The sequence below is a fragment of the Microcaecilia unicolor genome, chromosome 7 (assembly GCF_901765095.1).
Source record: "Microcaecilia unicolor chromosome 7, aMicUni1.1, whole genome shotgun sequence".
NCBI classification, from domain to species: domain Eukaryota; kingdom Metazoa; phylum Chordata; class Amphibia; order Gymnophiona; family Siphonopidae; genus Microcaecilia; species Microcaecilia unicolor.
Window position 1 is genome coordinate 206,739,480 of NC_044037.1, and position 27,970 is coordinate 206,767,449.

Here is a 27,970-nt window from a genome sequence, read left to right on the forward strand (position 1 = left end):
AGGCATTTCCATTCGATTATGCTCCTCCACGTAAACATTCTTAGTCCTACAAATCATTTGATTATTAAACTCAATGGGACTTATCTTTTAGGAGTTCTACAGCTCGATTCCTTTCCACAGCCAACTGCGGCCAGAGTTTCGGGTCCTGCTTTAGGGTCACGGCTGTCTACAAGAGAAATGCAGATCTAAACTTCAGATCTGGTCCAGTCACTCCTTACTCACGTTTTCTGTATACAAATCATAACTTGACCTCACTTCTATATATAAAGCTTTCCTGCTTCTAGTCCCAGAGTTACCGGTTAACATGGCGCTGCTTCTTATATACTGATGTCAGATGCCTTTCGTCTGAAGCAATCAATGGATGGCTTTGTCTCGGCGAAGCTCCGCCCTACAGGATCCGATTTAGAAAAAATGATGCCATCCAATCTTTAGGTTCAACCCATCCGGGTGTACTGTGTTTAATCTATGGATCCATTTTTGTTCTTGTTGGAGGAGCACACATTTTCTATCCCCTCCCTTTATATTAAATTTTACTTGTTGTAGAGCCACGCATTTAAGGTCTTGAAATCCATGACTCTTTTTAATGCAGTGTGCTGCCAGTGGTGCGGTGGTCTTCTGAATATGTATGTTGCTCTTATGTTCTATCAAACGGGTACTTAGTTTTCTTGACATTTGTCCTATATAAAGCTTATCACAGGGGTGTCTCCAGCATTATAGTGCACATGCTACAAGAACCACATTTGCTATGCCCAGTTTCTCTATCTACTTCTAGCTGTTGAGATCTTATAGCTGTAGGGGACAGGATTTCTTTCAGGTTCCTCCCTCTACTATAAGCTGGTTGAGCTCGAATGCTTGTGATTACTGGAAGTGTTTGAATGATGTGCCAATGCCGTTTGATTTCTGCAGCCACTCTTGGGGCCATTGTAGAATATTTCAGAACACAGGTGACTACCTCATCTTCCTCCTTATCAATTGGTTCTCTTTTTAGTATTAAATAAGCTCTATTATTATATTTAGCCCGTCTGTAAGCTTTCTGGAGTTTGGATTTTGGGTACCCTCTTTATCTTAATCTGTTCATAACAATTTGTGATTTTTGTTTGAAATCCTCTTCTTCAGAACAAATCCATCTCATTCGTAAAAACTGGAAGAAGGGTAGATGCTGGAGACACAGGAGCCGACAGACCCTCAGACGGGCAAGAAATTTATCTTAAGATCTAAAGTAGAGGAGTGTGGTAGCCGTGTTAGTACACTCTTAAGGTTATCAATAGAAATCAAACAAAATAAAACATGGAAAATAAAATAAGATGATACCTTTTTTATTGGACATAACTTAATACATTTCTTGATTAGCTTTCGAAGGTTGCCCTTCTTCACATCTGACGAAGAAGGGCAACCTTCGAAAGCTAATCAAGAAATGTATTATGTCCAATAAAAAAGGTATCATCTTATTTTATTTTATTTTCCGTGTTTTATTTTGTTTGATTTCTATTGATAATCTTAAGATCTAGAACTACGTGCATGCACACAATTTGTAATAAGCACTTTTCTTATGCATATATCTAAACTAAAACTGAAAGTGTCAATATACATCAGTGCCTGTTGCTTCAGCATTTTTGAGAGGGTATTTAGGTGCAGAACTACATAGCAGCCTTTAAATGTCTGGAGAGGCCCAAATGTTGAAATGCTCACTATGTCTAAATGACAAAGGGAATGAGGAGGATGTGGAAATGAGTGGCCTGGGTGTGACAACAATACAGAAGTCCACATCTGTAAAGGGAAACCTGGACATTGGGATTTAGACCTACCCCAACGCACAACTAAGTACCTGCTATAGGGGCAGAGCTAAATCTCAATATCACTGTTCCCATAAAGACAAGCCACCCCCCCCATCACAGCCAACCTCCCCACCCTTCCTAGACACCATTCCATAGCCTCACCACTATCACCTGACCCCTGACAGGCTTCAGTAACCCCCACCATCACCTGACTCACAGACAGCCATCATCAAAGCCAATCCCCTCCAGGAGGCCAAAGGTCTGGCTCATCACAGCCATACTCCTGTGCCCCCACCCCCAGGTCAAAGGCCCTTAAAAATTAGATGTTGAGCCTCAAGGTCCCCTAGCCCCACCCCCTCTCTACCCATTCCGTTGGCTTACCAGAGTGCCTTGTGAATACTGGGGAGAGAGCGATGAGCACTAGCTCTCACCTTGTGGCCAGTAGGGTCCAAAATGATATTTTGCTCATATTTAGAAGCTTGATCCCTGGTGATAATATTGAGATATTACTGCTAGAGGTCTCAGTGACCGTCTTTGGCTGATGTAAGTGCTTGCGCCTAATTTTAAGCATGTAAATGTGGACTTATGCTACTATTCTGTAGCAACTGCCATTATAAAATTGATGCATAGCACCCAAATGTTTGGCACCTAACTTTAGGTGACCTTTCTTGAATTTACCCTAAATAAAACTGGCAACAGGGGAGAACCTTAAGGGACACCCAATTGTAAACTGTGTAGACATGGTACCTAATTCTGCCTCAAGGCACACTAAGATTTGCCCTGTAAAAAGGAGATAATCCACTCATAAGCACTGTCTTTGATACTGCACAACTAGATGTCAACATCTACAGTGTTAAAGGCAGTTGAAAGGTCCAGAAGGACAAGTTGGTGAGGAGTCAAGATGGCGGCAGCATCATAGCAGTGGTTCACCTGAGTGATTTCCTATGGTGAAGAAGAAGGGCAAAGTGAGGGATTTTACCTCAGAATCCTCAACAACTCCTTCGTCCCCGGTCTCTGGACCTATGGATTCTTTTGTGTCCTGTGGAGGACCACAGCCATCAAAAGCCAGAGAGTCACTGGCTGCCTGAACGCCTTTGCCAGGTGGATCGGCATTGGGCTTCAGCTTGGATATTGTCACGCTTCACACGAAACACTGGATAGTGAGCCCTTGGGCTACTGCCGAGGGCGGCAGCGGCAGGAGGAACACCCACCGGAACAGAAGCCACAGCAGGGAGCAGGAAGATAGTCCATGAACCCAGCAGAACCGGGGCCAGGCAAACAAAGTCAAGGTCCAGCTCCAGGCACGGGTTCCAAGGCAGGCGGCAAACAAAGTCAAAGTCCAGGTCCAGGCAAAGGTTCAAAGGCAAGCGGCAAGCAAAGTCAAAGTCCAGGTCCAGGCAAAGGTTCAAAGGCAAGCAGCAAGCAAAGTCAAAGTCCAGGTCCAGGCAAAGGTTCAAAGGTAGAAGCTGAAAGTAGCAGGGAAAGCACAGCAACAAACAACCACAGGAGACACACCTCTGAGGACCTCTGTTGCAAGGCAAACTAGAAACACTTCCAGGTGGTTAATAAAGGCCAACAACCAGGGAGTTCACCAGGTACGGAAACAGCTGCGTTCCAAAAAGTCTCGAGACCAACTGGCAGGCTAGAAAATCCGGACCGGACCGGACCGGCATGACTTCTGGAACCGAGAAAACCATCAACAGACAGTCCATTGCGACCATCAGGTCTGACCACCAGGGGGTGAGTTGCATGAGAGCATGATACCGGGGCAGAGTCATAACAGATATCTTGTTGATCCCACACATGAGAACACCTCCTGCTGCAACCCCTCCCAGAGAGCCCAGGAGGCTTACCAGTTGGAGTTCAGCCTGAGCTGCTAGATAGTCTGGTAAGTTGAGGGAAGGTCACTGGAGCGAGTATGGAGATTTTGGTCATACCTCTGGTTCAACAGTTGGAGGCTACAAACTCGACGAGTGCAGCAGCGGAATTGGTGTGGAGCCCTGACCTTGCTGCGGCAGGATTCAAAGATCAGATTATGGTTATACCTCAATTTCATCTTCAGAGGCCTCCAGCTTTTACCCTTGAATCTGTTTGGACAGCAGTCTCGGATCTGGGTAAAGCACTTTCTGCACAAATAGCAACTTTAAGTTCAAACTATTGCCAGCAGTATTGCAGTTATGAAGAATCAGATTGACAACATGTCTCAAACAGTTTCTGGACAAACTGACAGACAACAATATTCAGACTTTATCCTCAATGTTGATTAAAAAAGAACACTTTGTTAAAGCATAATTTGAAAAATGCAGCTTGATTTTCTAACCTGTGTGTGATTAATTTTCGTTAGTTGCCACTTATTTTAGCTAAAGAAATGTTTCTTAGATATCTTAAGGAAGTATTACAAGTTCCTCGAGAGACTATCCCTCCACTTTGGAGTGTTTATTATTTACCTGAGTTAAAAAGAGAATCCTTACAAGTCCAGTCTGCTTTGGTCCCCCTTCCAAAGAGAGAAGTGGATATTTTGAATGTTTTTAAAATTCTGGAGACCTCAGAGTCAGAAATGGTAACTAAAGCGACATTGGTGGTCTCTCTGGCATTAGCCTCGGATCGGGAATGGCTTCTACAAATATTCTTCAGGAAAAGATATGTCCCTTTTCTGGGTCTGAAGGTCAGAATTTTTCCAGATTTAAACTAAAGAGTTTTTTTTTTTTAACAAATCATTTCTGATTGCAGTAACTCTCCAGCTTTCTGCTTTCAATCAGGTGCTTTTCCTGTTTTAGATTAAAGAAATCACTTAATATCATAGGCGGTCGGTGGCCCAACTGTTTGGGGAGGCTAAAGGGGGCGAGGTTATGTGTGGTACCAGTACTGGAGCTTACATCCATAATTGTCTGACAATACACCTAGCTCCGCCCCCACCTAGCCCTGCCCTGGATGACGTGTTTTAAAATTCAAGCAAAACTTGTACAGGAAAACTAATTCAAATAAGCACAATGCTATGATAGAAAACTTATTTACTCTAGCCCATTATATGGGCTGAAGCCAGTAGGCAGAGCTTGCCACCATTTTCACTCACCCAAAACAATAGCAAAATATTATTAGAAATGAGGAACTGCCTCAAAAGCTGTTCCAGTTGGATAGGATGTGCCTTAAAAGTTGGAGATATTAGTTAAGTTTATATTAGTTAAGTTTAGTTTGTATTAGTTAAATTAAGTTTAGTTAAGATTAGTTTATATTAGTTTAGTGAAGTTAAGTTCATATTAGCTTAGTTTATATTAGTTTCATTAAGTTAATATTAGTTTAGATATATTCTCTGCACCATGTCTCCTGCTTCCAGTGCTGAAACATGTGAAAGTAAAAAGAGACCCTGGTACTTTCTGCTTCAAGCCATACATCACTTAGGGGCCAGCAGAACAGATATCTTAGTGTACCGGGTTTTTCCAACTTACAATGTGAATACAGTTACAGAAAAATGCCCTGATTACATCCAGCAGTGGTAGCACACCCACCCTTTAAAAATAAGAGAGAGGGGGCGGAAGAGCCATACTCTTCAGTGTTGATTAGTCAAAGAATGTTGCTCCTCTTCCCAATGAGTAAAGTTAATATAGCTGTGGAATGAGGACATGCTGATTTCTACTTGTGATTATATAGTGAGTCCCCCCCCCCTCAGACGCTACCACTGCCCCCCCACACGCTACCGCCGCCTCTGCAGCCATTACCTTAAAGGGGTGGTCTAGTAGCTTCTTCAGGGGCAGAGACACCAAGGGTGGCCCATCTCAGCATTGGAGATTAAAGGTCAAATGAGTGAGATTTTTCTCATGGGTCCCTGCCAAGTCTTAAATCAGCTCTAGCATACGTACATTCTTAAAACTGACGTATTCTAATTAATAAATAGAAAATAATTTACTACAGCAGTACTTAAAAAGAGGTTGATAAAATCTACATCAATAAGGAGAAGAAGAGAAAACCAAACATTAATCTGAGGAACACAACAACCTCTCTCCAGTAGCAGGCATATTATGAATTTATACAAAACCCTACAAAAGTCACTCAGAACCTGTATGACACAAATCTACCATTTCATAACAACACCAACAAGGACCTTCCTAGGAAAAGACAGCATTGGAAATATTGCAGTGAGCCCAAAGCATCAATACACTTATTGGGAAAATTGAACAAGCTGGATTACTACTACAGTCCCAACAATCAACAGAATATCTGGCCCTGGTCACACCTGCAAACACAAATACAGGATAAGTGACCACAAACTAAAGGGCCCTTTCTGTGAAGATTAGCGAGTGCTAATGGAATTAGTAGCGCTAAATGCTGCACGTCCTATTTTAGCGCATACTGAGCTTTGGTAAAAGGGCCCCTAAGAGTAGAAATATTTAAACAACAATTAGCTTGAAAGCTCAAGAGGAGCTTGATACATAAAATCTTGCTTTGAAGGTCTTCAGTTTTTTGCACCCTGCCTCCATTTTGAGTCAAAAAGGCAAGTTTAACCTCTTCAATTCTGGCTAGCGCACAAGAGTTGCAGAAGACTGAAGATCAAAAGGTGGCTAGCGAAAAGAATTAAGAATTTGAAATTGGGAAAGAAATCCTCACTGGGGAAAAAATTTCCAGGGCACAATGGAATCACAGTGAAAGTCAAAATGTCTCATCACAATAAGCATAAATTAAGATAATCCAGTGTTTATTCTAGATACAGTTTTGTATAAACTTCTCATTATATTACCCCAGTCTCAAAATGTTTGTACTTAGTACAGTCTTTTTGAAGCTCTTTATATTTCAGTAATTAATCCCATAGTCTCCATTGCTAATTGATGTCATTCCAATTTTCTTTGTATTACATAATTAGCAGAGAATTTTAAACTCATCAGCCCTGATTACCCTGTGGTTGTCATTCTGGGTGAAGATGTAGTGTTACTCTGCCACCTTTCTCCACCCATCAATGCTACAAACATGGAGGTGAGGTGGTTTCGAACCAGATTCGAGTCACTCGTGCACTTATATGATGATGGGAAGGATCAGAACAATCGTCAGCTCCCAGAATATCAAGGGAGGACGGAGCTGATCAGGGATCACATCTCCAGTGGAAACGTGTCACTGAGGATTCACAGTGTAAGGCTGAAAGATGAAGGACGATACATATGCCACGTTCGATCCAACATTTACTATCAAGATGCAGAACTGGAGCTGAAAGTGACAGGTAAGAGGCAGTTTGTTTCTCTTCTGAATTTCAACCCTTCCTCAGTGTATAAATAACATTGACAGAAATATGTGATTATCATAGATCCAGTGCATGCATATGTCTCATGCATATTCATTGAGAATATTCTCAAAACCCAACTGACTGACAAGAAAGAATCGCCCAACATTATTTGTATCAGCAGGTAACAAGTCTGAGAGAGACCACGCTTGAGTGCTGATAGTAGCACAGTCCTACTGACCAGGATTTCTGTGCCTTTAGGTTCTGGGGGCAGAATGACCAGCTGTATTTATATCCTATATAAAGCCTGATCCTCTTGTGACTGATGGATGTTCTTTTCCTTTAGGTATGGGCAGTGCTCCTCGCATCTCTAAGATTGACTGTCAGGACAGAGAAATGAGAGCAGTATGTGAATCTACTGGATGGTATCCAGAGCCTGAAGTGATTTGGAGACAAAAAGATGGACAGAGTCTGACACCATTGTCTGAAATCAAAATAAAGCAGAATGGTCTCTTCAATGTCAAAACTTCCCTGTCTGTGACAATAAGTAAGAGAAGCAACTTTTCCTGCTGTATCAGAAACATCATCTTAAGCCAAGAGAGAGCATCAACAATTTCTATATCAGGTCAGTAACAACCAAGTTAACAGTAATTTCAGAGCCCTATATCTGAAACTGACCAGACTGAAAATGTCCCTTTCTCCTGAAATTGCACACCAGCTTTGCACGTTTCAGCTCGCCAATACATTGGAGCATGAGCTTTTCAGGACGAGTGTCCATCAGGTGCATATAACAAAGTGGACTCTTGTTGTCAGAAGCTGATGTCTCAATACAATGAGCAAACTATAAGATGCCACCAGGCTAATACGGTGACTCCTCTGCAAGTTTTCCCATCTGGTGGAGGAGTCTTTAGCTTTAAGGGTCTGTTTGTTGCACCCTTAATGAAACCAGTAACCTCCTATCAAATAGGGACAACTGGGGACAGCCAGAGCTGCAGAGCTACAAGTGTGTTGTCATTTTCTCTCCCATCCTGCTGACACTGAGAGGAGGAAGCGTGGGGGGAGGATAGGGGGAAGCAAAGAGGAGAAAACGAGGAAGGAAAGTATAAAAGATTAGGGAAGGAAGAAGTAGAGGAGAGAAATGGAACTTAAGCCCTGCCCGGTGCATCCCAGGATGCACCGGGCAGGGCACCACCATTTTTAGGTCCATCCTCCTCCAACTATGAAGGTTCTGGGGAGGGGGTTGGGTTATGGGACCCTCCCCATCACTAGCCCACCATAGAAAATTTTCAGGGGGTCGGGACATGTTAGGTCCCGTCACAGGTCACACTGGACAATGGAGACCAGGGGGGAGTGAGGGGCAGGAGGACAGGGCTCCCACTGGACCACCAGGGTAGTTTTTTTTTTATGTTTGCAAGGTCCAGGGGTCCATTGGACCCCCAGGGCTGTCAGTGACAGTCTGGGCTGACACTGACAGCCCACATCCTGGGCATGCATTCAAAATTTATGCTTAACGCACAACTTTTGAACACATGCGCCAGGCATCATCCGCTCGCTTTGCTCCCTCTTGATGGAAGCTAACAGCATGCATATCATTTTCATATTAGCTTCAATCATGAGGATTTAGTTTAGTGTGCTGCTGTGGTGGTAAACTCCAGCGCTGTTCTGTTCAGGACCGGAATTTTGATCTTCGGGTCCTGAGGCTCTAAACCACTTGAAAAGCAAAAGCTAAGTTTTGGAGCTTATCTGTGTAACTTGACTCCCAATAGATATGTTTTAAAACTTCAGCACTTGAATTTGTAAGTGCCAGAGTTTAGTCAGTCAAAGCCCTAATTGATGCTGCTGTTTTTGGAATGTGTAAATTTTGCAAAATGTTTGTTCCCGATGTACATGCTGCCAAAAAGGTGAGCCCGGGTGGACAGGGACCCATCCAGTTTCACTTCAGGCCCACCCAGTGGTGACACACATCATTGGTGTAGCTGGCAGGGATCCCCAGGACCCACCAGCTGAAAAGTCCTTTCTGCCTGGAGTTCCCTGAGCAGTCTCAACCCTGAAGCAGTCAGCAGCGTGTTTCCAGCCGTGACACCAGCACAGCTCCCCCCCCCCCCCCACCTCTTGCGCATGCTTAGTTCAGTTGGCACCACCGTGCATGTGTGCATGGGTATGCTGGTTGAACTAAGAATGTGGGGAAGGGGGTGGGCAGTGCCGGTGTTGGCTGGATACACACTGGTGACTGGTGTGAAGATCAGAGTTCTCGGACCTTGGGGGACTCCAGAAGATTTTTCAGCTGGCAGGGCCTGGAGATCCTCATCAGCCAAGGTATTTATCTCTGGGGGGGGGGGGGGGTAGACAGAGAGGAAATGCATCGGTCATGCCCATCTAGTCCACCCCCAGGCCCACCCAAAAATTCAGGTCTGACTGTGCTACTGGAATTAAGACTGGGAATTTATACACTTTTCTATTTATGACAGAGAACCAGTAAGGCAGAAAACAAGCACTGGTTTAGATCAGGAATGATATCCTACAGGACTAACTGGCATCTGCTATGGACAAATAACCCCTGGGAGGGAGGAAGGTGGGAGCTGCCAGTGCTGGTTGCAATAACTGCTCCCCTACTGATCATTTCTATAGAGCTTCCAGATTTGCATTGCAGAGGCAGCACTCACAGCCCCTGGAGAGGAAAGAGATGGGAACTGTCAGTGCTGGATATAGTAAGTGCTCCAAGCCCCCCCCCCCCCCCAAAAAAAAAAAACAAACAAACCAAAAACCCCAGTAACTATCAGACCTAGAACCCACTCCCCCCAAAACTGAACAGAATACTCCAAGTGGAGCCTCATCAATGACTTGTAAAGGGGTATCAACACCTCCTTTCTTCTGCTGGTTATATCCCTCTCTGTGCAGCCTACTATCCTTCTGGCCACGGCCATCACCTTGTCACATTGCTTCTTCACCTTCGAATCCTCGGACACCATCAACCCAATGTCTCTCTCCTGAGTTGAGTTTACTAATCTCTCCCTTCCTATCCAATATTTTTATTTTTATATTTTTATTTTATTTTTTAGATTTTGCTCACACCTTTTTCAGTAGTAGCTCAAGGTGAGTTACATTCAGGTACTCTGGATAGTTCTCTGTCCCAGGAGGGCTCACAATCTAAGTTTGTACCTGAGGCAATGGAGGGTTAAGTGACTTGCCCAAGATCACAAGGAGCAGCAGTGAAATTTGAACCGGCCACCTCTGGATTTCAAGGTCAGTGCCCTAACCACTAGGCCACTCCTCCACTCTAAACTCCAAACATAGCCTCACACACACTGCGTACAAAAATCAATAATTATTCCTGCTGTCACCCAAAAGGCTAAACATAACCCTGCACTAAACAGTGGAGAAAAAAGCCTCAGTAACACCACCCAGCCAGCCCAAAGTTACAGGCTATAAGGCGTGGGTCCGGCGCACCATCATCTGGCTCAAAAAAACTTCACATAGTGTTCCTTAGTGTATCAAGATATGTATTGAAAACCTCTCCCAACTCAACTGGTAAGGTGACAAGCGTATATATATACTTTATAGAACACACAATGTAGTTTAAACCAATTGCTTTCAGTTCTATTCTTACTAGACTTTGAGTCCGTAAAAACGGGCTATTATAGGAAGGGGGGGTTGAAAGGCCCGCCCCCCACCGCCGAGTTCGCCGCTGCCCCTCCCCCTCCGAGTTCGCGCCCCCCCCCCACCGAGCCGTCACCACCCACCTTCCACCCGGCCGGGCCCTCACTCCGCTATTGAAACAGCGAGGGTCCGGGAACGCAGCACTGAGCTCTGCTGAGCTGCCGACGTCGGCCTTCGTTCTTCTTCTCTGCCTGCAGCTGCCTGTCCCGCCCTCGTGTGACGTAACGTCGTCAAGGGCGGGACAGAGGCAGAGAAGAAGAAGGAAGGGCGATGTCGGCAGCTCAGCAGAGCTCAGTGCTGCGTTCCCGGACCCTCACTGTTTCAATAGTGGAGCGAGGGCCCGACCGGGTAGAAGGTGGGTGGCGGCGGCGACTCGGGTGGGGGGAGCGTTAGACGGCGGTGTCCCTCCCTCAGCAATGCGCAGTACAGACCCTCTGTGTTCTGCCCCCCATCATCACGTATTGATGTGGGGGCGGGGCAGAGAAGGTCTCTACTGCGCATTTGCGAGTGAGTACGGTCACTCGCCGTTTATATGTTTGATAGTTTGCATCAATTCAATACTGCTAATCACTGGACCTGCTGTATGTGGGAAAGAGCGGCGTACAAATGTAACAAATAAATAAATAAATACAATCCTGGTGAAACAGCCACAAATCACTTAGCTTCAGTCCAATCGCTGCAGTGTTCCGCTGGTGATACCAGATGTGCATAGTAGGGGCAGGGATGGGGCTAGTTAATTGTGATCCTGGGAGATGGGGGTCTTTAAGAACCGATAGATAAGGATCTTCTGTTTGTTCCACTGTCTTTTCAGATCACACCAACAATGAAAACCACCAAAGATATGGGTTGATCGCTGCTGCTGTTTTTGTTGCTGCTTTTGATCTGTGTTGTATTTGCTGTTAAGTGGTCTCTGGAAATTCAGTTGGAGTTTAGGGTTAGATGGAGTAAGTGAAGGGAGGTCTCTATTGAGAGCCTGAATTCAACACTATTCAGTACTGAGAATGAAAGACTTGGTTCCAGTACCTGCTAATCATAGGCGGTCAGTGGCCCAACTGTTTGGGGAGGCTAAAGGGGGTGGGGTTTGGGGTGGGGCTTACATCCATAATTGTCTGACAACACACAGAAAAAAATAAGTAAAAATAAAAGTCACAATTAACACCTTTTATTAAATGTAGATATTAGATATGTATCATATGTCAAAAAAGTGGTTGCTCAAAGCAAATACTAACCATAATCGCTCAACTGCAAAACACTATGCACAAATTTGTGCAAAAACACACTCAGAACCTTACTGTACCATAAATATTACACTGGGTAGACCCTAATACACCAATATACCACCCATACGGACAACATCACAGACCGTCAACAATATGAAACAAGGGATCATATCACAATTCTCATGCACAGCCACAAAACATCCTTTTAGGGTGAATAGTATTCACAATGAGTTCCTTTTATTAACGACCAGATAGAGATAAGAGTTTTCAAATTTCAATTTTGGCACAGTATAAGTCATCGCAAACAAAATATAAGAAAACCAATGCACTGCATTAGAGGCTTATAGCCCATTTAGTTATGTTTAAACAAAAGAGACTCTTTTGTTTAAACATAACTAAATGGGCTGAGATCTGCATGAAACAAAACATTCATTTTTTATTTTGACTTAAAACCTGCCTCAGAGTCAGCAGTGCACCTACCTCTCCTGAACGCTGCGTGCCACAATTTCCTTTTGAATTTATTATTGTCTTCTACCATCATAGGAAGTGGGAATTCTTCGCCAGCCTTGCCTTCCCTACTCAGTGACGGCCCCGCCCGCGCGTTCCCGACTTTGCGGAACAGGAAGTTGCATCATGACGAGAGCCCTCGTAGGGAAGGCTGACTGGCTGAGGTGCTGAAGGCAGAAGATGATGAGAATACATGCGTGGGATATGCATAAAGGAATCCTATGCAGTAGGAATGGATCCTCAGAAGCTTAGCAGAAATTGGGTGGCAGAGCAGGTGGGGGAAGAGAGGTTGGTGGTTGGGAGGCGAGGATAGTGGAGGGCAGACTTATACGGTCTGTGCCAGAGCCAGTGATGGGAGGCGGGACTGGTGGTTGGGAGGCGGGAAATACTGCTGGGCAGACTTGTACAGTCTGTGCCCTGAAAAAGGCAGGTACAAATCAAGGTAAGGTATACACATATGAGTTTATCTTGTTGGGCAGACTGGATGGACCATGCAGGTCTTTTTCTGCCGTCATCTACTATGTTACTATGTTACTATGTAATACAGTCAGCGCGAATCGACGATCGCTATTCTCTACTGTAGCAATTAAGGCGGAACTCAGGAACACTCAGCAGGACTCAATCATGCTGGCAGCAGCACAGCCCTGAAGGCTGAAGTGACTGAGGCGCGCAGGAGAGGGAAAGAGGAGAAACGGGGTGCAGGCAGCACTGCAAAGAAGAGAGAGGAGTTGGGACTGGTTGGAGGAGGTGAACGGAGAAGAATAAAGATGGAGAAACTGCTGATCCATCCTGCTGCTGTTTGTTGAGAACTTGTGGCTGCCGGCTGGGGAGGCTTAGCCTCCCCAAGCCTCTTATACCGGGCGCCTATGCTTAATATATACACAGGCTTGTTACTCTTTTATATACCAGTAGAAGAATATTAATTTACCTTCTTTTTCCCTTAAATTTGTTCATCACCTGACTACAGGCTTTTCCTTTTGCCCCCACTTCGAAAGGGAGCAGGAAGCCATACTTTTTATCTATATAGAGATCTGTCCCGTCTTTAACTTTAAGCAGTGGTAGTATTGTTGAAAGGATAATTAAGAACTCATTGTCACTTAACTGTTACCTAGAAATTGAGATCAGTTTTAGTCTGGGTCTCTACTTTGTAAGATTAATCCTTGATTTAGGTCTACAATCAAACACTACACATCAGAAAAAAGAAAAGTTTCTAAACCCTGGAAGGATAAACTAAATCACCAAAATATCCCAATTATAGGCAAAGAAGTATATTGAACTACTCCCACAAAGTAAATCTGAACAGGTTCTTAGATCTCACATTAAAAATGCTAACACGCCTTAGTAAACATACCCTTAAGAGGTTTTTATAAAATTACCTTCCACGTGGATTACTGATACATTTAAAGTTAGGAATCTATATTCAGTATTCCAGTTTATATGAATAGGTTGGCTGGATATATGCATAAAGATATTTGTTTTATTTATATGGACACCTTTGTGCATTGTTGATTGAGTATTTTGGTGGTGGTGGTGTTTCTTTGTGTACATGTCTTTCTCTTGTTTTTCTTTTCACCCTATCCTTTTCTATTTGGATTTTGTAGTTCCATTCCTATTTCCTTTTAGATTGTACACCGCTTTGATTTTATTGGAAAGGAGGCTACGTAAATGATCAACAATCTAAACTAAACTGCTGAATATTATCCCTGCAACTTATCTATTTAAATTTAAGACCACATTACTTCAATTTAAACAGAGAGGTTGGCTGAAAATAAAGATAACCAGATACCTTAAATGGTGACTGGCCTGGTGAATATTCACCTCATAATAAAGCAGGGCATTTCACAGAACAAAATACATTTAAGTAAAGTCAAATTAAAGCCATGCTTTCTGAAACACTGCTTTCAGACTCAGTTCTGTCAGTTCCAATTAGACAAATCCTATACTAGCAGCAGAGCCAGAAAAACATTTTTGGGAGCCTTGGTGACCATGGGTCATCCCTCTGCTGCCTCTTTCCTCTTACCTCACCAAACAAGAATTAAAATTACCTTAGCTGATGGGGATCTCTAATCCCTTTCCGCTGTAGAAATCTGGAGCATGCTCAGACCACCTAAAGTGCAGCTGCCAGAAGCTCAAAGTGCCTCCATTTTGAGCAGCTGATGACCATGCTTTAGGTCATCTAGTCAGTGGTCCAGATTCTACAGTTGGCAGGGGTTGGGGATCCTGACAGCTACAGCCAGATGAGTGCATCCAACTGTTGGGTATGCCTGATGGGCCCAGGCCAGCCCGGGCCCACCCACGATTACAACCTGTCCTACACTTCATGGTGGAGAAGATAAAGTATAACCTTACTTTCCAGCTGTCTACATTTCTATTGACCCCTACTTCCACCTACTCTGAAAGACTGAATCTGGTTTATCTGTAAGGTTAAGCCAGCAAGATCATTTCTAATTCGGCAGAACGTTTTTCTCTCAGGATGTAAACCTTTTTTTGAAACAGGATCTGTGCTAGCATGCACTCCCTTACTAGAGGGCATTTTCTTTTCAGAGGGGTGGGGGGTGGGTGTAAGGGGGAGAGGAAATGAAAGAGATCATATTTTGTACATTCAGTCCTTGAAGCTATAGCAAGTGACGCCTTAGTCTTGTTTATTCATGTCTTCTGACATTAACCTAGGGTAAATGCAGTTGAGAAACAGAGGAGTGATTTGAATCTTTAATAGGTGTTGATGTCTTTCCCTCCTCAGGGTTATCTAGGAGCTGATCCTTCATGCAGTCATCTTCTTTGGAGCTTTCTAGCACTCCCTCAAGTACGTTCAGTTTTTAATAGGATAGTATGGATAATATGAGGAGAGACCTAGCAAAGCTTGAAGAATGGTCTGGAATTTGGCAGCTAAGATTTAATGCTAAAAAAGCAACAGAGTCATGCATTTGGACTACAAAACCCCAAAGGAGAGGCACAGTATAGGGGTTGAAGTAGTTCTGTGTACAAAAGAAGAGTGGAACTTGCGGTGATTATATGTGTTGATCTTAAGGTGACGAAACAGGTAGAAAAACCAATGCAAAAGCCAGAAGGATGTTTGGGTGCATAGGGAGAGGAATGGCCATGAGGAAATATAGGTGATAATGCCTCTCTCTAAGTCTCTGGTGAGATTTCATTTAGAATATTGTGAACAATTCTGGAGACCACACCTTCAAAAGATATAAACAGGATTCAGTTGGTCCAGAAGATGGCTACTAAAATGATCAGTGCTCTTCATAATAAAGCGTATGGGAACAGACTGAAAGAACTCAATATGTGTACTTTGGAAGAAAGATAGGAGAGGGGAGGTATGATAGACACATTTAAATACTTCCATGGCATAGATGCACATGAGGCAAGTTTATTTAAACTGAAAGAAAGCTCTGGAATGAGGGACCATAGGATGAAGGTGAAAGGGGATAGAGTCAGGAGTAACCTGAGGATATACTTCTTCACAAAAAGGGTAGTGAATTTGTGGAACGACCTCCCAATGGAAGTGGTGGAGATGAAGTCTTTGAATTCAAGCAAGCTGAGGACAATCCCATAGGATCTCTAAGGGAAAGGAAGAGATAGTAGATGGCATGGATGGGCAGACTGGATAGGCCACATGAACTTTAGCTGCCATCATTTTCTATGCTTCTATGTATAAAACTTTTACATAGTAACATAACATAGTAGATGATGGCAGATAAAGACCTGTATGGTCCATCCAGTTTGCACAATAAGATAAACTCATAGTATAAGGTAAAATACATATACACTTGGTCTTGATTTGTCCTTGCCATTTTCAGTGCTCAGACCATAGAAGTCTGCACGACACTGGCCTTGTCCTCCACCTACGGAAGCTGAATCTGTCCAGCCACGATCAGGGCATGGACTGCAGAAGTCTGCCCAGCACTGATTTCGCTTCCCAATTATTGGTGTTGCCATCTAATCACCGCTAAACTTGTTTGGTTTCATGCCTTTGTGTTTATCCTATGCATTTTTGAATTCCATTACTGATTTCATCTCTACCACCTCCCGCAGGAGGGCATTCCAGGTATCTACCACCTTCTCTGTGAAAAAGTACTTCATGACATTATTTCTGAATCAGCCCCCATGCAGTATGTTGATTTAATGTGCACTAATGATGAATTAACACACATTAATCCCCGGATTCTATGCAGTGTGACTGAAATTGTACACGCAAATCTGGTTGTATTCTGGATTTGCGTGTGCAATTTAATTACCTTAACAAGCCAATCAATGTTGATAACAGCACTTAACAAACAATTACCAACACTAATTGGCATTAATTAGAATTTATGCACACAACTCATAAATTCTAATGCGTGCTGCCAAATAAGGGGCGTGGAATGGGTGGGTCATAGGCATTCCAAAAAACTACATGCAGGGTTATATAATACACCTGCCCTGTGCCTTAGGCACCGGTATTTACCCCCTAGGTCAGTGATGGCGAACCTATGGCACGCGTGCCAGAGAGGGCACGCGAGCCATCGCTAGTCCGCCCACTCTCCCTCCCATAGGCGGCACCAGAGCTTGAGATACAGAAAGGAAGGCGCGCCGAGTGAAGAACACGCGCTTCACTGCCGCTGCCGACGCACGCCGCCTGAATGAATTCCGAGGAGGTACGCTTTTAAAATTTAAGAGGAGAAGGGGGGGTTCCTGTTGCTGGGAGGGAGGATGGGCGGGCGGGTTGATGGTTGCTTGTTTGGTTGGAGGGAGGACGGGCGGGAGGCAGGCCTGGTGCTGGGTGCTGCTGGGTGGGAGGGGGGCCTGATGTTGGGAGCTGGGTGGGAGGGAAGCCTGATGGTGGGTGCTGGGTGAGAGGGAGGCCTGGTGTTGGGTGCTGGGTGGGAGGGAAGCCTGATGGTGGGTGCTGGGAGGGAGGCCTGATGGTGGGTGCTGGGTGGGAGGGAACCCTGGTGTTGGGTGCTGGGTGGGAGGGAAGCCTGATGGTGGGTGCTGGGTGGGAGGGAGGCCTGGTGTTGGGTGCTGGGTGGGAGGGAGGCCTGATGGTGGGTGCTCAGTGGGAGGGAAGCCTGATGGTGGGTGCTGGGTGGGAGGGAGGCCTGATGGTGGGTGCTCGGTGGGAGGGAAGCCTGGTGCTGAGTGGTGCTGGGAGGGAGGGCAGGGGGGAGAGGAGGGTGGCTGGACATTTGTGGCCGGAGGGGAGAGGAGGGTTGCTGGACATTTGAGGCTGGAGGGGAGAGGATGGTTGCTGGACATGGATGGAGGGCAAGAAATGAAGAAGAAAGGAGGAAAGTAAAGAAATAAATGGAAAGGAAGCCCTGGAAACGGAGTTAAGAGAACAGATAGAGAGCAGCAAAATCAGCGACTAGAACCAATATAGATAGAAAAAGAAAATCACCAGACAACAAAGGTAGGAAAAATCATTTTGTTTTCATTTTAGTGTTTGGAATATGTCCAATTTGAGAATTTACATCTGCTGTCTTATTTTGCACTGGGTATACTGGAGCTGTAACAGCTTACAGAAATGATTTATAATGGAAGAAAATCATGTTATTTTTTTCTCCTATACTAGTATAATATTTTCAATGATGTCTGTTTATATGCGCCATGGCTGGTGTAAGGGGTGTGGCTATCATAGGGGTGGAGTCATATGTGGTGACCCCGCCCATAATGAGTACCGGCACTTTGCGATAAATAATTCGATTTTGGGTTGCTGTTTGGGCACTCGGTCTCTGAAAGGTTCGCCATCACTGCCCTAGGTGTATTCTTTTTTTTTAATTTTTTTTTTATATCTTTATTAATAAATTCAATTTTCACAATACAAGTGTAAATATGAAATCGGCATTATTTTACAAATGAAATTCAAATTACAATTTAATAGTTGAAGGAAAAATTCTTAAGTGTCTATTTGTCCACAAATTAAGAAATTAGGTACCAAGATTTAAAGAATTAATAATTAAAGAATATTAACGGCTGCCGCCTCGGGTTATCGACCCAAGCCTGTTTATTATGGTGGGCATACTACATTCACTTCGGCTCTAGTATCTAGAAATTCTTTAAACTGTTTTGGGTCTACAAATTGAAACTGTTTACCCTCAAGCAATATATTACAAATACAAGGAAAACGTAATACAAAATTTACTCCCAATGCCAACGCTCTAGGGCGCTGCTCCAAAAAAGCCTTGCGCCTTATTTGTGTAGGCCTCGAGAGATCTGGAAAAATTCGAACCTTTGAGCCCAAAAACAGGTTTTCTAAATGTCTTAAGGAAAGTCTTAAAACAGCATTGCGGTCAGGCTCCAGTGCAAAAGTGACCAGCATAGTTGACCTCTGTGTAATTATTTCCAGTGAATTTTCCAGGAAGGACGTAAGATTCATCCCATCCCCCACCTCTAGGGGATTTCCAATAGTCCCCTTCGGATTCCAGATGTAATAGGCCCGAGTAATGGGAGGTAGTGAGTCTCTATCCATTCCAAGAATTTCAACCATATATTTTTTTCCCATCTCAGTAGGAGAAATTAAAGGAGATTTGGGGAAATTTAGAAACCTAAGGTTAAGTTTCCTAACCTGGTTTTCCAGGTATTCCATTCGTTTATGCATGTAATTGTTATCTTTAACCAATGCAGTTTCCAAATTCCCCATTTCTTGAAGCTCTTTATTCACTTTATCTAGTTTCAAGGTCTGCTGTGCAGTCACTTGCGCTTGGAGCAGCGCAGCTTCAGACAAAACTTTAATATCTCCAGCATGTTCTTTCAATGTACTTTGCATAGAGACCTGAATGCTATACACCATGTCCCACAGTGACTCAAGTGTCACTACTGCAGGTCTAACCACGCCACTTGAAGCTGGGAGAGATTGAGACTGGGCTTCAACTCGAGATAGTTTTAAAACAATGTCTTGAGGTAATACCTGTGAGGCTGAGTGAATTAACTGCTCTCGTTCGTGGAATCCAGTCTCTGTGGCTGCAGACCTTCCCTCAGATAGGTTCGGTTGAGCCCCTTCGGCTTCCGTCGCTATTCGGGTTGCAAACAACTCTCTCCCAGGCTGAGGCGGGGCAGTACAATCCACAGGGCTCAGGGAAGCCCCGTTAGGACTCTCGATCAACGACACCGCGTTGAGAGTTGCAGTAGGGGTCCAAGTTACCCGAGGCCCCGATTGTTGTTTTGAGAATTGCAGGGTCGTCTGCTTCAAAGTTGGGATGGTCGCTGGAACCGAGGGAAGTTCCCTGACCTTTCCCCTCCGCTTCCCCATCTGAAAAAACGAGGCGGCAGAGGCACCAACAGAGCTGAAAACCGGAGCTTCCTCAAAAACAAGTTCAGGTGCGTCCGTTTAGAACGCCATCTTGGCCTTTTCCTGGGCTCTGCCCTAGGTGTATTCTATAAACTGTGCCTAGATTTAGGTGAGGTTTATAGAATACGCCTAGGTGGAAATTTTTGTGCCGATTTTTCAGGTGCCATATATAGAATTGGGTCCTAAGTGGATTAGTGCACTTAGGACCCCCACTTAGGGGGGGGGGGGGGCATGACTTCCTGCCCTGTGGTATAGAAGGGAGCCCTCTGCACTTCCTGGATGCCTTCGTTTTAGGCCACTCAATAGTATGGGCTTAATATTCAGTTGGTAGTAGTCAGCAGTTTTTTGTGGGCTGCCAGTGGCATTATTATGTCTGGATATTCAATGTTGAGCCATGTCTGGTAACCGGCACTGAATATCCACTTATGTGCGGCCAGCTATCACTTATGCAGTTAAGTGCAATAGCCAGCACTTCTCTATATATAAAAGGCACCACCAACGTTCTAAATGAAGCCTCCAGCCGGAAGTGTGAAGGGGGAGAGATATCCGGTTTCTCCATGAGTGTCTGCCCCGCCCTCGCTCTCTCTGTAACACAAACAGTGAAGGAAAACACAGCAAAGCACGAAATCAAATCGCTCTCTCTGTAACAGTGAAGGACTCAGAGGGGGGAGGGGAGAGAGGGCAGAAGCCCTCACTATCTCTGTAACACAAACACAGCACAGCAGGAAACTTAACACTGAAGGACTCGACTCCGAGGGGGGAGGGGACAGAGAGCACAGGGGACAGACAGCACAGGGGAAGGGAGAGAGGGCAGAGGGCAGGGACACACACACTCCCACATGCACACAGAAGAAAACCTTGCTAGCCCCCGTTTCATTTGTATCAGAAATGGGGCTTTTTTTTTACTAGTAATTACATAAATTAAACCAGACTGTGTTTTATGTGGTCCTATTTGTCTGTTAATTTAGGGCCCCTTTTACTAAACTGCACTAGTGATTCCTGACATGGCAAATGTGCCACTGACCAGAATAGGCTGCATTGCATTTGCCACACGGGAATCGCTAGCGCAGTTTAGTGAAAGAGGCCTTTAGGCAATTAAGTACTGAATTGTCAGCATGATGTTTGGCAGTTGGTGCTGATATTCAAGTGACCTCCATGTGTTTAAAAATTTGCTATTCAAATGACTGTGTGAAATAAACTGAAAAAAAAAAACACCTGAAAATTGAGAAATGGTTGGAAAAAAAAACTCCAACGGACAGATTTTTTTTTTTGCCCTGTGCACATCCCCAATTTATTTTTAAATTCTTGTTTATTTGCATTTCAAATTTTTTCAGAAAACAACCATAGCATAAATAACACAACCAAAAAAAAGAATCATTCCAAGTAATTTAGTACCTCTGACAATTCTTACCCAATTTATCCCCACCCTCCCTCGTTCCACCCCCTCACTCCCCTCCCTCCCACCCCTCCACCCGTCCCCCCTTATCAAGCCTTAACAGTTCAAGATCTTGCTTCTTGCGACTGGGGTGAGAGAGTACCAGAATGGAGACCAGATGTTACAAAACTTATCACCTCTCTTGGAGGCCAAGTCTGCAACTTCTTTCTTCTCTAAGGCACAACAGTGGATCATTGCTGATCTCCAATGAGATACCATTGGGCATTTTGGAGCCAGCCACAGTTGAAAAATAACACGCTTTGCCATCAGGACAGTTCTCTTTAAAAAAGCCAAACTTATCCATGTGGTGTTTTAGCTATAATATTATGAGCAGGGCTGTCAAACTGGGCAGGCAAGCTGAGATATTGCCTGGGAAGCCAAACCTGTGGGCACTGAAAGAAAAGTTCAGTGTGTTTGTGCTACCTACAGTATGCCTCTCACAAGGTTCACACAGTGACTGTTTAGCTTTTTGGCACTCGGTGGATACAGAGCACCACATAGTTCAAAGCGCTGATGAGTGACCTGCACTGCTGCTGAGTACAACAAAAGCAGTGATGTCATGGAAAGAGGAGCCACCAGCCATGAAGAAAAGTTTGCAGTGGCAGGGGAGAAAGAGCAGAGATTCTTAGGGCCAGCAGAAGGAAACTCTGGTATTACTGTGCTGGAGGAGGGAGGGCAGATATCTCCCCCAAGCATCAAAGTGCTATTTAATCCAATAACAGCTTTGATTATAAGGCCACATAGTTTATATATTTATTTGAAGTTAGTGTCACGGATTTGCCATGACCCTTACCTGGTCGGATGGGGCCTTAGTGTCTGGGCTGGTGGTTGTCATATTGTAGCTGGAATGCCCTCCCTGGTGACAAGTTCTTCCCCGTGATGGCACAACTATTGCAACAGAGGCTGATCTGTTGACCATACACTTAGGGCCAGATGCACTAAACTTTATGAGGCAATAACGAGCCATTAACGAGAAAATAGTAAACCCTGGCATGCACTAAAAACCTTTTCCGACGATGGTAGTAGCAAACGAAAACGGAATGCAGATGAGCAAATTGTGTAGAAACCCTATTGAAATGAGATGCATCAAAGTTTACCGCTTGCCTAATGCTGGAAAACTCCAGGAAAGCTAACGAGAGGTCTGTACCTCTCGATGGGGCTGCCCGGCTTAAAAAACTAATGTCCTTTATGGACGGCCTTGCCCCCTCCGCCCCGCCCGAGGTCGCCGCTGCTCCCCGCTCCCCCTGCATTAAAAGCATTAAACCCCCCCAAACAAACACGTCCTTTATGGATGGCCTTGCCCCCCCCCCGGCCGAGGTCACCGCTGCTCCCCGCTCCCCCTGCATTAAAAGCATTAACCCCCCCCAAACAAACACGTCCTTTATGGATGGCCTTGCCCCCCCCCCCGCCGGAGGTCGCCGCTGCTCCCTGCTCACCCCTGCATTAAAAGCGTGACTTTTTTAGGCAGCCCCGGCCCCCCTCCTTCCCTCCCTTCCTCTCTTTCTAGAAAAAACAGCTCCCGCCATCCCCCACCCCAGCCACCCCCCCCCCTGAGGTCGTCGCCGCTGCTCCCCACATCCACCGGACCCCCCTCCGTTGACACCGGGCCCGTGCAGCGCCTCTCACCTCTGTGTGAAGACGCTGCACGGGCAAGAACAGCTGATCGCCTCCTTCTCCAAGTCTCCGACATCCCTCCTTCTTCCTGGGCCCGCCCTTGTCTGACGTAAGTAACCTACATAGTTACTTACGTCAGACGAGGGCGGGCCCAGGAGGAACGGAGGGACGTCGGAGGAGGAGATCAGCTGCTTTTGCCCGTGCAGTGCCTTCACACAGAGGTGAGAGGCGCTGCAGGGCCCTGTTTCAATGGAGGGGGGCCCGTTGGATGGGGGAGCGGTGGTGACGACCTTGGGGGGGGGGGGCGCACGGGGGCAGAGGATGGCGGGAGCTGTTTTTTCTAGAAAGAGAAGGGAGGGAAGGAGGGGAGCCAGGGCTTTCTAAAAAAGTCACGCTTTTAATGCAGGGAGGAGCGGGGAGCAGCAGAGACCTCGGGCGGGGCGGGAGGGGGGCAAGGCCGTCCATAAAGGACATGGGGTTTTTTTTACATTTGTGGCATGCGCAGAGCAGCCAGCATAACACTTGGCTGCTCTGCGCATGCTTTACGAGCCGATTACCGACATTTTTTTTTAAAATTATTATATATTAGTATTTAGACATAATACATTCAAAATATTAAATGCAAGCAACCAGGCAATAACACGAAGAAAATATACCATCCATTACATTCTCATGGATTTTCAGAAAATTTCTTATATACTTAGTCCACTAATAAACATGATCAAGATACAAAGAAATAAATCAGTGGAAATTAAAAGAATACTCTTATATTAACATTGGAAGGAAGCGAACACAATCTTTACCAGCGGTTTTAGCTACCTACTGGTGTCATCAAGGGTTGAACTTCCCTATTTTCCTTACTAACTAACAGGAGCTTCAGTTTTCTGGCTCGAAAAATACATAATGAACATTTTCAAAAGAAATAAGACATCTACATGGAAATTTTAGTTTAAATGTTCCTCTTAAAGAGAGGATTCGAGATCTAAGTGCCAAAAACTCTCGACGTTTTTTCTGTGTAGTTTTTCTAACATCAGGAAATACCTGTATCCTCGAGCCAAAGAACTGAGCCGCCATAGCTTTAAAGTAAAGCCTTAGAATATTATTTCGATCAGTCTAGAACGCAAAAGACACCAGGAGAGTAGTGCATTCAGTAATAGTCTCTAATGATGTTTCAAGAAATTGAGTTAAATTTAACTCTGGAGCCTCCTCCAAATTCGATCTGATTCTGATAATATAGTAGGCCTTAATAACCGATGGAAAAGTTTCTTTTGGGATCCTAAGAACTTCCAGGAAATATTTCTGTAGCATCTCAGTAGGAGGTATTAAAGGGCTTTTAGGAAAGTTTAAAAACCGTAAGTTATTTCGTCTAATCTGATTATCAAGAAATTCTACTTTTCTTTGTTCCCTTTCTTTCTCTACAAAGACATTCTCCACTAGAGTTTGTAATTTTTTAATTGCAAGAAAGTTTGACTCACTTTCCTCCTCTTGTTTTGCTGTTCTTGACTCAATCGACTGTTGTGAACTTTGAATTACCTTTACTTCAACAGTCAATGTAGATGATATCTTTTGTAGGGAAACGTTCATTGCCTGCATGACATCCCAGAGGGATTCTAACGCAGTGGTATGCTGGAGCAGGCTCTCACAGGCTCGCAAGAGCCGGTTGTTAAGTTTTTAAGAATTTTGGGAGCCGGTTGTTAAAGTAGGGCCCTCCATGGGTACTTTAACAACTGGCTCCCAAAATATGGGCTTGGGCCCCCTGCTGAATTCTCTTTTACTTTGCTGGTGGGGATGCTGAGCCCTGCCAGCCAAGTAAATAGACTGCTGCTGCTCCCCGCTCCTTGTTTCCAGCTCTGAGCAGCAGGCTGGGACTTCTCCAGCATGTGTGAGAAGTTTCAGCATGCTGCTCAGAGCAAGATGTTGGGAGTGGTGGCAGTCCATTTATTGGCTGCCAGCAAAGGTATGCCTAGCGTGCCTGCACGAAGGGAGGGAGGAGAGAGAGGCAAGTGTTGCTCCCCCCACCCCGGCCACCCCTAGCCCTTCCAACTGCAGAACTGGCTACGTCTGGAGAAAGAGCCTGTTGTTAAAAATTTACCAGCACACCCCTGTTCTAACGTTACAATTGCTGGTCGTTTTAATTCGCCGATTCCCGCTAATGGAGGCGTCTGGCTGGAAGGGGGCACAATATCCACTCCCTCTGTTCTACGCTCAGATGCCGTTGCGTCTGGCGTCGAAAAGCCCACAGGACCGCTTCGAACCTCAAAACTTTCCAAAAGAAGTTCACCTGCGGGATCCGTCTCTCTTCCCGGTCTCGGCGGCGCAGCTTTACAAAGCGGACTCAACGATGCCACCTCCTTGCCAAGATCCCCGGTAAGTTGTTGTTCCGGGGGTCCAACCTGGGTAGAAGATTGTGGTCCCAGCGTTTGAAGCCTGAAGGCTTCTAAAGTAGGCTGTCGTTGCGATGCAATATTCTCGGTGCTAGAAGCAGCTTGACCATAATGTGGGCAAGGTAGGGTAAGAGACGCTAGGAGAGCCCACTCATGTCTCAGAGCTTCAATTCGCTGCTCCTTCCATGGACACCATCTTGATCATTACCGATGGTTTTAACGAAGGGTTAGTGAATGCAAGTGAGATGCATCGAGCAGCTCATTTGCATTCCCTTTCCTTCGTGCATAGCCGTTCCGTACCAATTCGTTATGGAATTCGGTACGGAATGGATCTAACGAGGACTTTTGTGCATCTTGCCCTTAGAGAGGCTCCTTCCAGTATATGCCATGTGAATGCCCCAGGGCTTTTTTGAGGGGGTACTTGGAGGTACCACACCTTTTCCATTGTCTGCTAAAATTGACCCATGGTCCCCAAATTTAAGTGAAAGAGCTCAGGCTCTACACACCAATTCTGTGACTGGTTGCAGGGGGCCTGGCTATTGTGGGGTGGGTCCCTCAGTGATCACCCCACCCCTGAAGGGTGGCCTGACATTTGAGTACTGGCACCTTTTTCGCTAGAAAAAATGCACTGGAATGCCCAAACACAAAGTGGCCTCAGCACATCACCCTGTGCTGACTAGAGAATGACATGGGGATGGGAATGCAGGGGAATGGTAATTTCAATCAAATTTGCAGTGATGTAGTCAAAGCTTGCAGGGACAGGATAGGGATGGAGTTTGAGTTTGCAAGAATAGGGTGGGGACAAACTTCGTCCTCATGTCATTCTTAATGAACAGTTTTTATGCACCTAGAATGAGCTTCAAATAGGGGCACATTCCTAACACCTAACTCAGTGATTTTCAAATCTGTCCTGAGGGAACCCCAGCCAGTCAAGAGCAATTTCTACTAAAACTCAATCACAGGATCTTATTCATAAGGGTTTTCTTTCTAATTTTGTGCCTATGGTTGCGTTGATGCAGAAACGCTACTGTGGGCAGAAGCATGAATTATATGAGCACAGCGCACACATTAGCAGGTGAATCATGCAGAAAGGTGTACAGTGCTTGAATTAACTCACACAGTATATGACACACAGCATGATAACAAGCCTACTAGTTATTCTGCAGCAAGGCAGAGAAGTCCACAGGATATTTTAATGTGAGCACATGAGAAATTTACCACCATATTTGAGGCAGCATAGAGGGGTCGGTTGCCCTAGTAGTCTAGCGGCTCCCCTCCATAAGAATGAAAATGGATGTTAGTTTTCTGAGCCACTTTTCTGGAGCAATGTTTCCTCTGAAAGCTGTTGTTAATGAATTGGACAGTTATTTATGTTCAAGTGATGTGGCAATGATATTTTAATCATTTTAGAAAAGTAAGCAGAAGTGCAGGCTAAAACTAACAAATCTTGCACAGGGGATCTTCTGCATTACAGCTGCCAGCACACTATCTGAGAGGACATTTTCTATTGCCAGAAGAAAGGAGAACTAGACTGAATTCTGAGATTGTTGATGACTTATTATTCATCCACAGATTAAAATCATAACAGTATTTTTTATTAAAAAATTTAAAATGTTTAATGTTTTTCTTTGGTTTTTAGGCCTACAAAAGGCCCTAGTCTTTCTCTACTGCTGAAGCACCACCCCAAGTCCCCTCTAGAGTACCTCAACACTCATCTCTCATTGCTCTGGACAGCTGTTGATGTTATTTATGGCCCAAACATCTGCCACACAGCTTTGGCCTAACGCAGTGCTGTAACATAAGGTCTGCTAAGCAACATCATGACATTTGCCATGCTCCCTGTGTCCAACTCCACTCCTGTGACATGAGGAGTGTCTGGAAGGATCCAACCTGGGCTGTGGTGAGCGTCAAGTGGACTGGCAATGCATGTCCCCATTGTGCAGTGGGCTTCAGCCTTTCCTCAAGTACCTGTTGTACCAGTGTGCTATAGCCTCCTTATCAAATATAAACCTCCTCAGGCGTTCATCTGTCATGACCAAGAACTATGTCATGGCCTGTATATTCCTCTTTCTATACACTCTTCTCCTCCTTTGTATCCTCTTGTTTGCAAGTCAGTGTCCACAGCAGCAATACCTTATTTGCATTCATGGTTGTGGGAAGAGGTCATGATAACATAAGTGGACCTAGGTCCTTTCACCTTCCTAGCAGTGGGATAAAGTAAGCCCTTGCCCTCAAATTCTCCTAAACACATGTCTGTGGTGAAACTGGATACTCTTTCATACATCCCTCAAATAGGATAATTTTTCAACAATTCTCCAGTTTACCCCGAGGATTTGGGATCTTCATGTGCTGCTTTACCTCTATCCTGTGTTTGGCTCTCTATTTCAATGTTGGTACTACTCTTCCCCTCTCCCAGTGCTTTGGGTCTTCATACTAGTGCTGCTGCTTTGTTTCTCTGCCCTTGATTTGGGAGGGGGGGGGGTCTTCATTTCACTCTTTGTTCTACTTTGCCCCTCTGATGTTGGCTTGGAGTCCCCATGCCTTTGCCCCTATTTTGGGCCCACAGGGTCTTTGAATGCCGTTACATCTAAGCCAGATGTCTGCAATTGTTTTTTTTTTTTTTTTTGGGGGGGGGGGGGGGGGGGTTGATTTTTTGACATTACACAGCATATTTGATGTCCAAGAGACTCAGGGGTCCTTTTACTAAGCCATGTAGGCATCCACATGCACCCAATGCGTGTCAGTTTTGAGTTACTGCCTGGCTACCGCATGGCCCTTGTGGTAATTTCATTTTTGATGCACATCCACTATGCTCGCCTAATATTTTTATTTTCTGGTGCACGGGCGGTAATTGGCATTTTACACACATAGACCATTACCACCTGGTTACCATGTG

The 27,970-nt window shown here is 44.9% G+C and overlaps 1 protein-coding gene and 1 long non-coding RNA gene across 2 annotated transcripts in view; one reads left to right on the forward strand and one right to left on the reverse strand.

The window, feature by feature from the left end:
• LOC115475106 (selection and upkeep of intraepithelial T-cells protein 1-like) overlaps positions 1 to 11,581 on the forward strand; it is a 44,551-nt gene extending 32,970 nt beyond the window's left edge. Inside the window, exons 3-5 of the mRNA XM_030210846.1 lie at positions 6,631 to 6,981; positions 7,328 to 7,606; positions 11,450 to 11,581. Coding sequence (XP_030066706.1) covers positions 6,631 to 6,981; positions 7,328 to 7,606; positions 11,450 to 11,541 — 722 coding nt within the window. The 3' untranslated portion in view covers positions 11,542 to 11,581. The remainder of the gene's footprint in view (positions 1 to 6,630; positions 6,982 to 7,327; positions 7,607 to 11,449) is intronic.
• A 4,312-nt stretch (positions 11,582 to 15,893) lies between these two features.
• Positions 15,894 to 25,421, reverse strand: LOC115474739. Its single transcript, XR_003942898.1, has 3 exons — positions 25,412 to 25,421; positions 21,599 to 21,603; positions 15,894 to 15,974 (listed from the first exon to the last, which is right to left on the reverse strand). It is a non-coding gene; the product is annotated as an uncharacterized LOC115474739 (long non-coding RNA).
• Between the last annotated feature and the right edge of the window lie 2,549 nt (positions 25,422 to 27,970).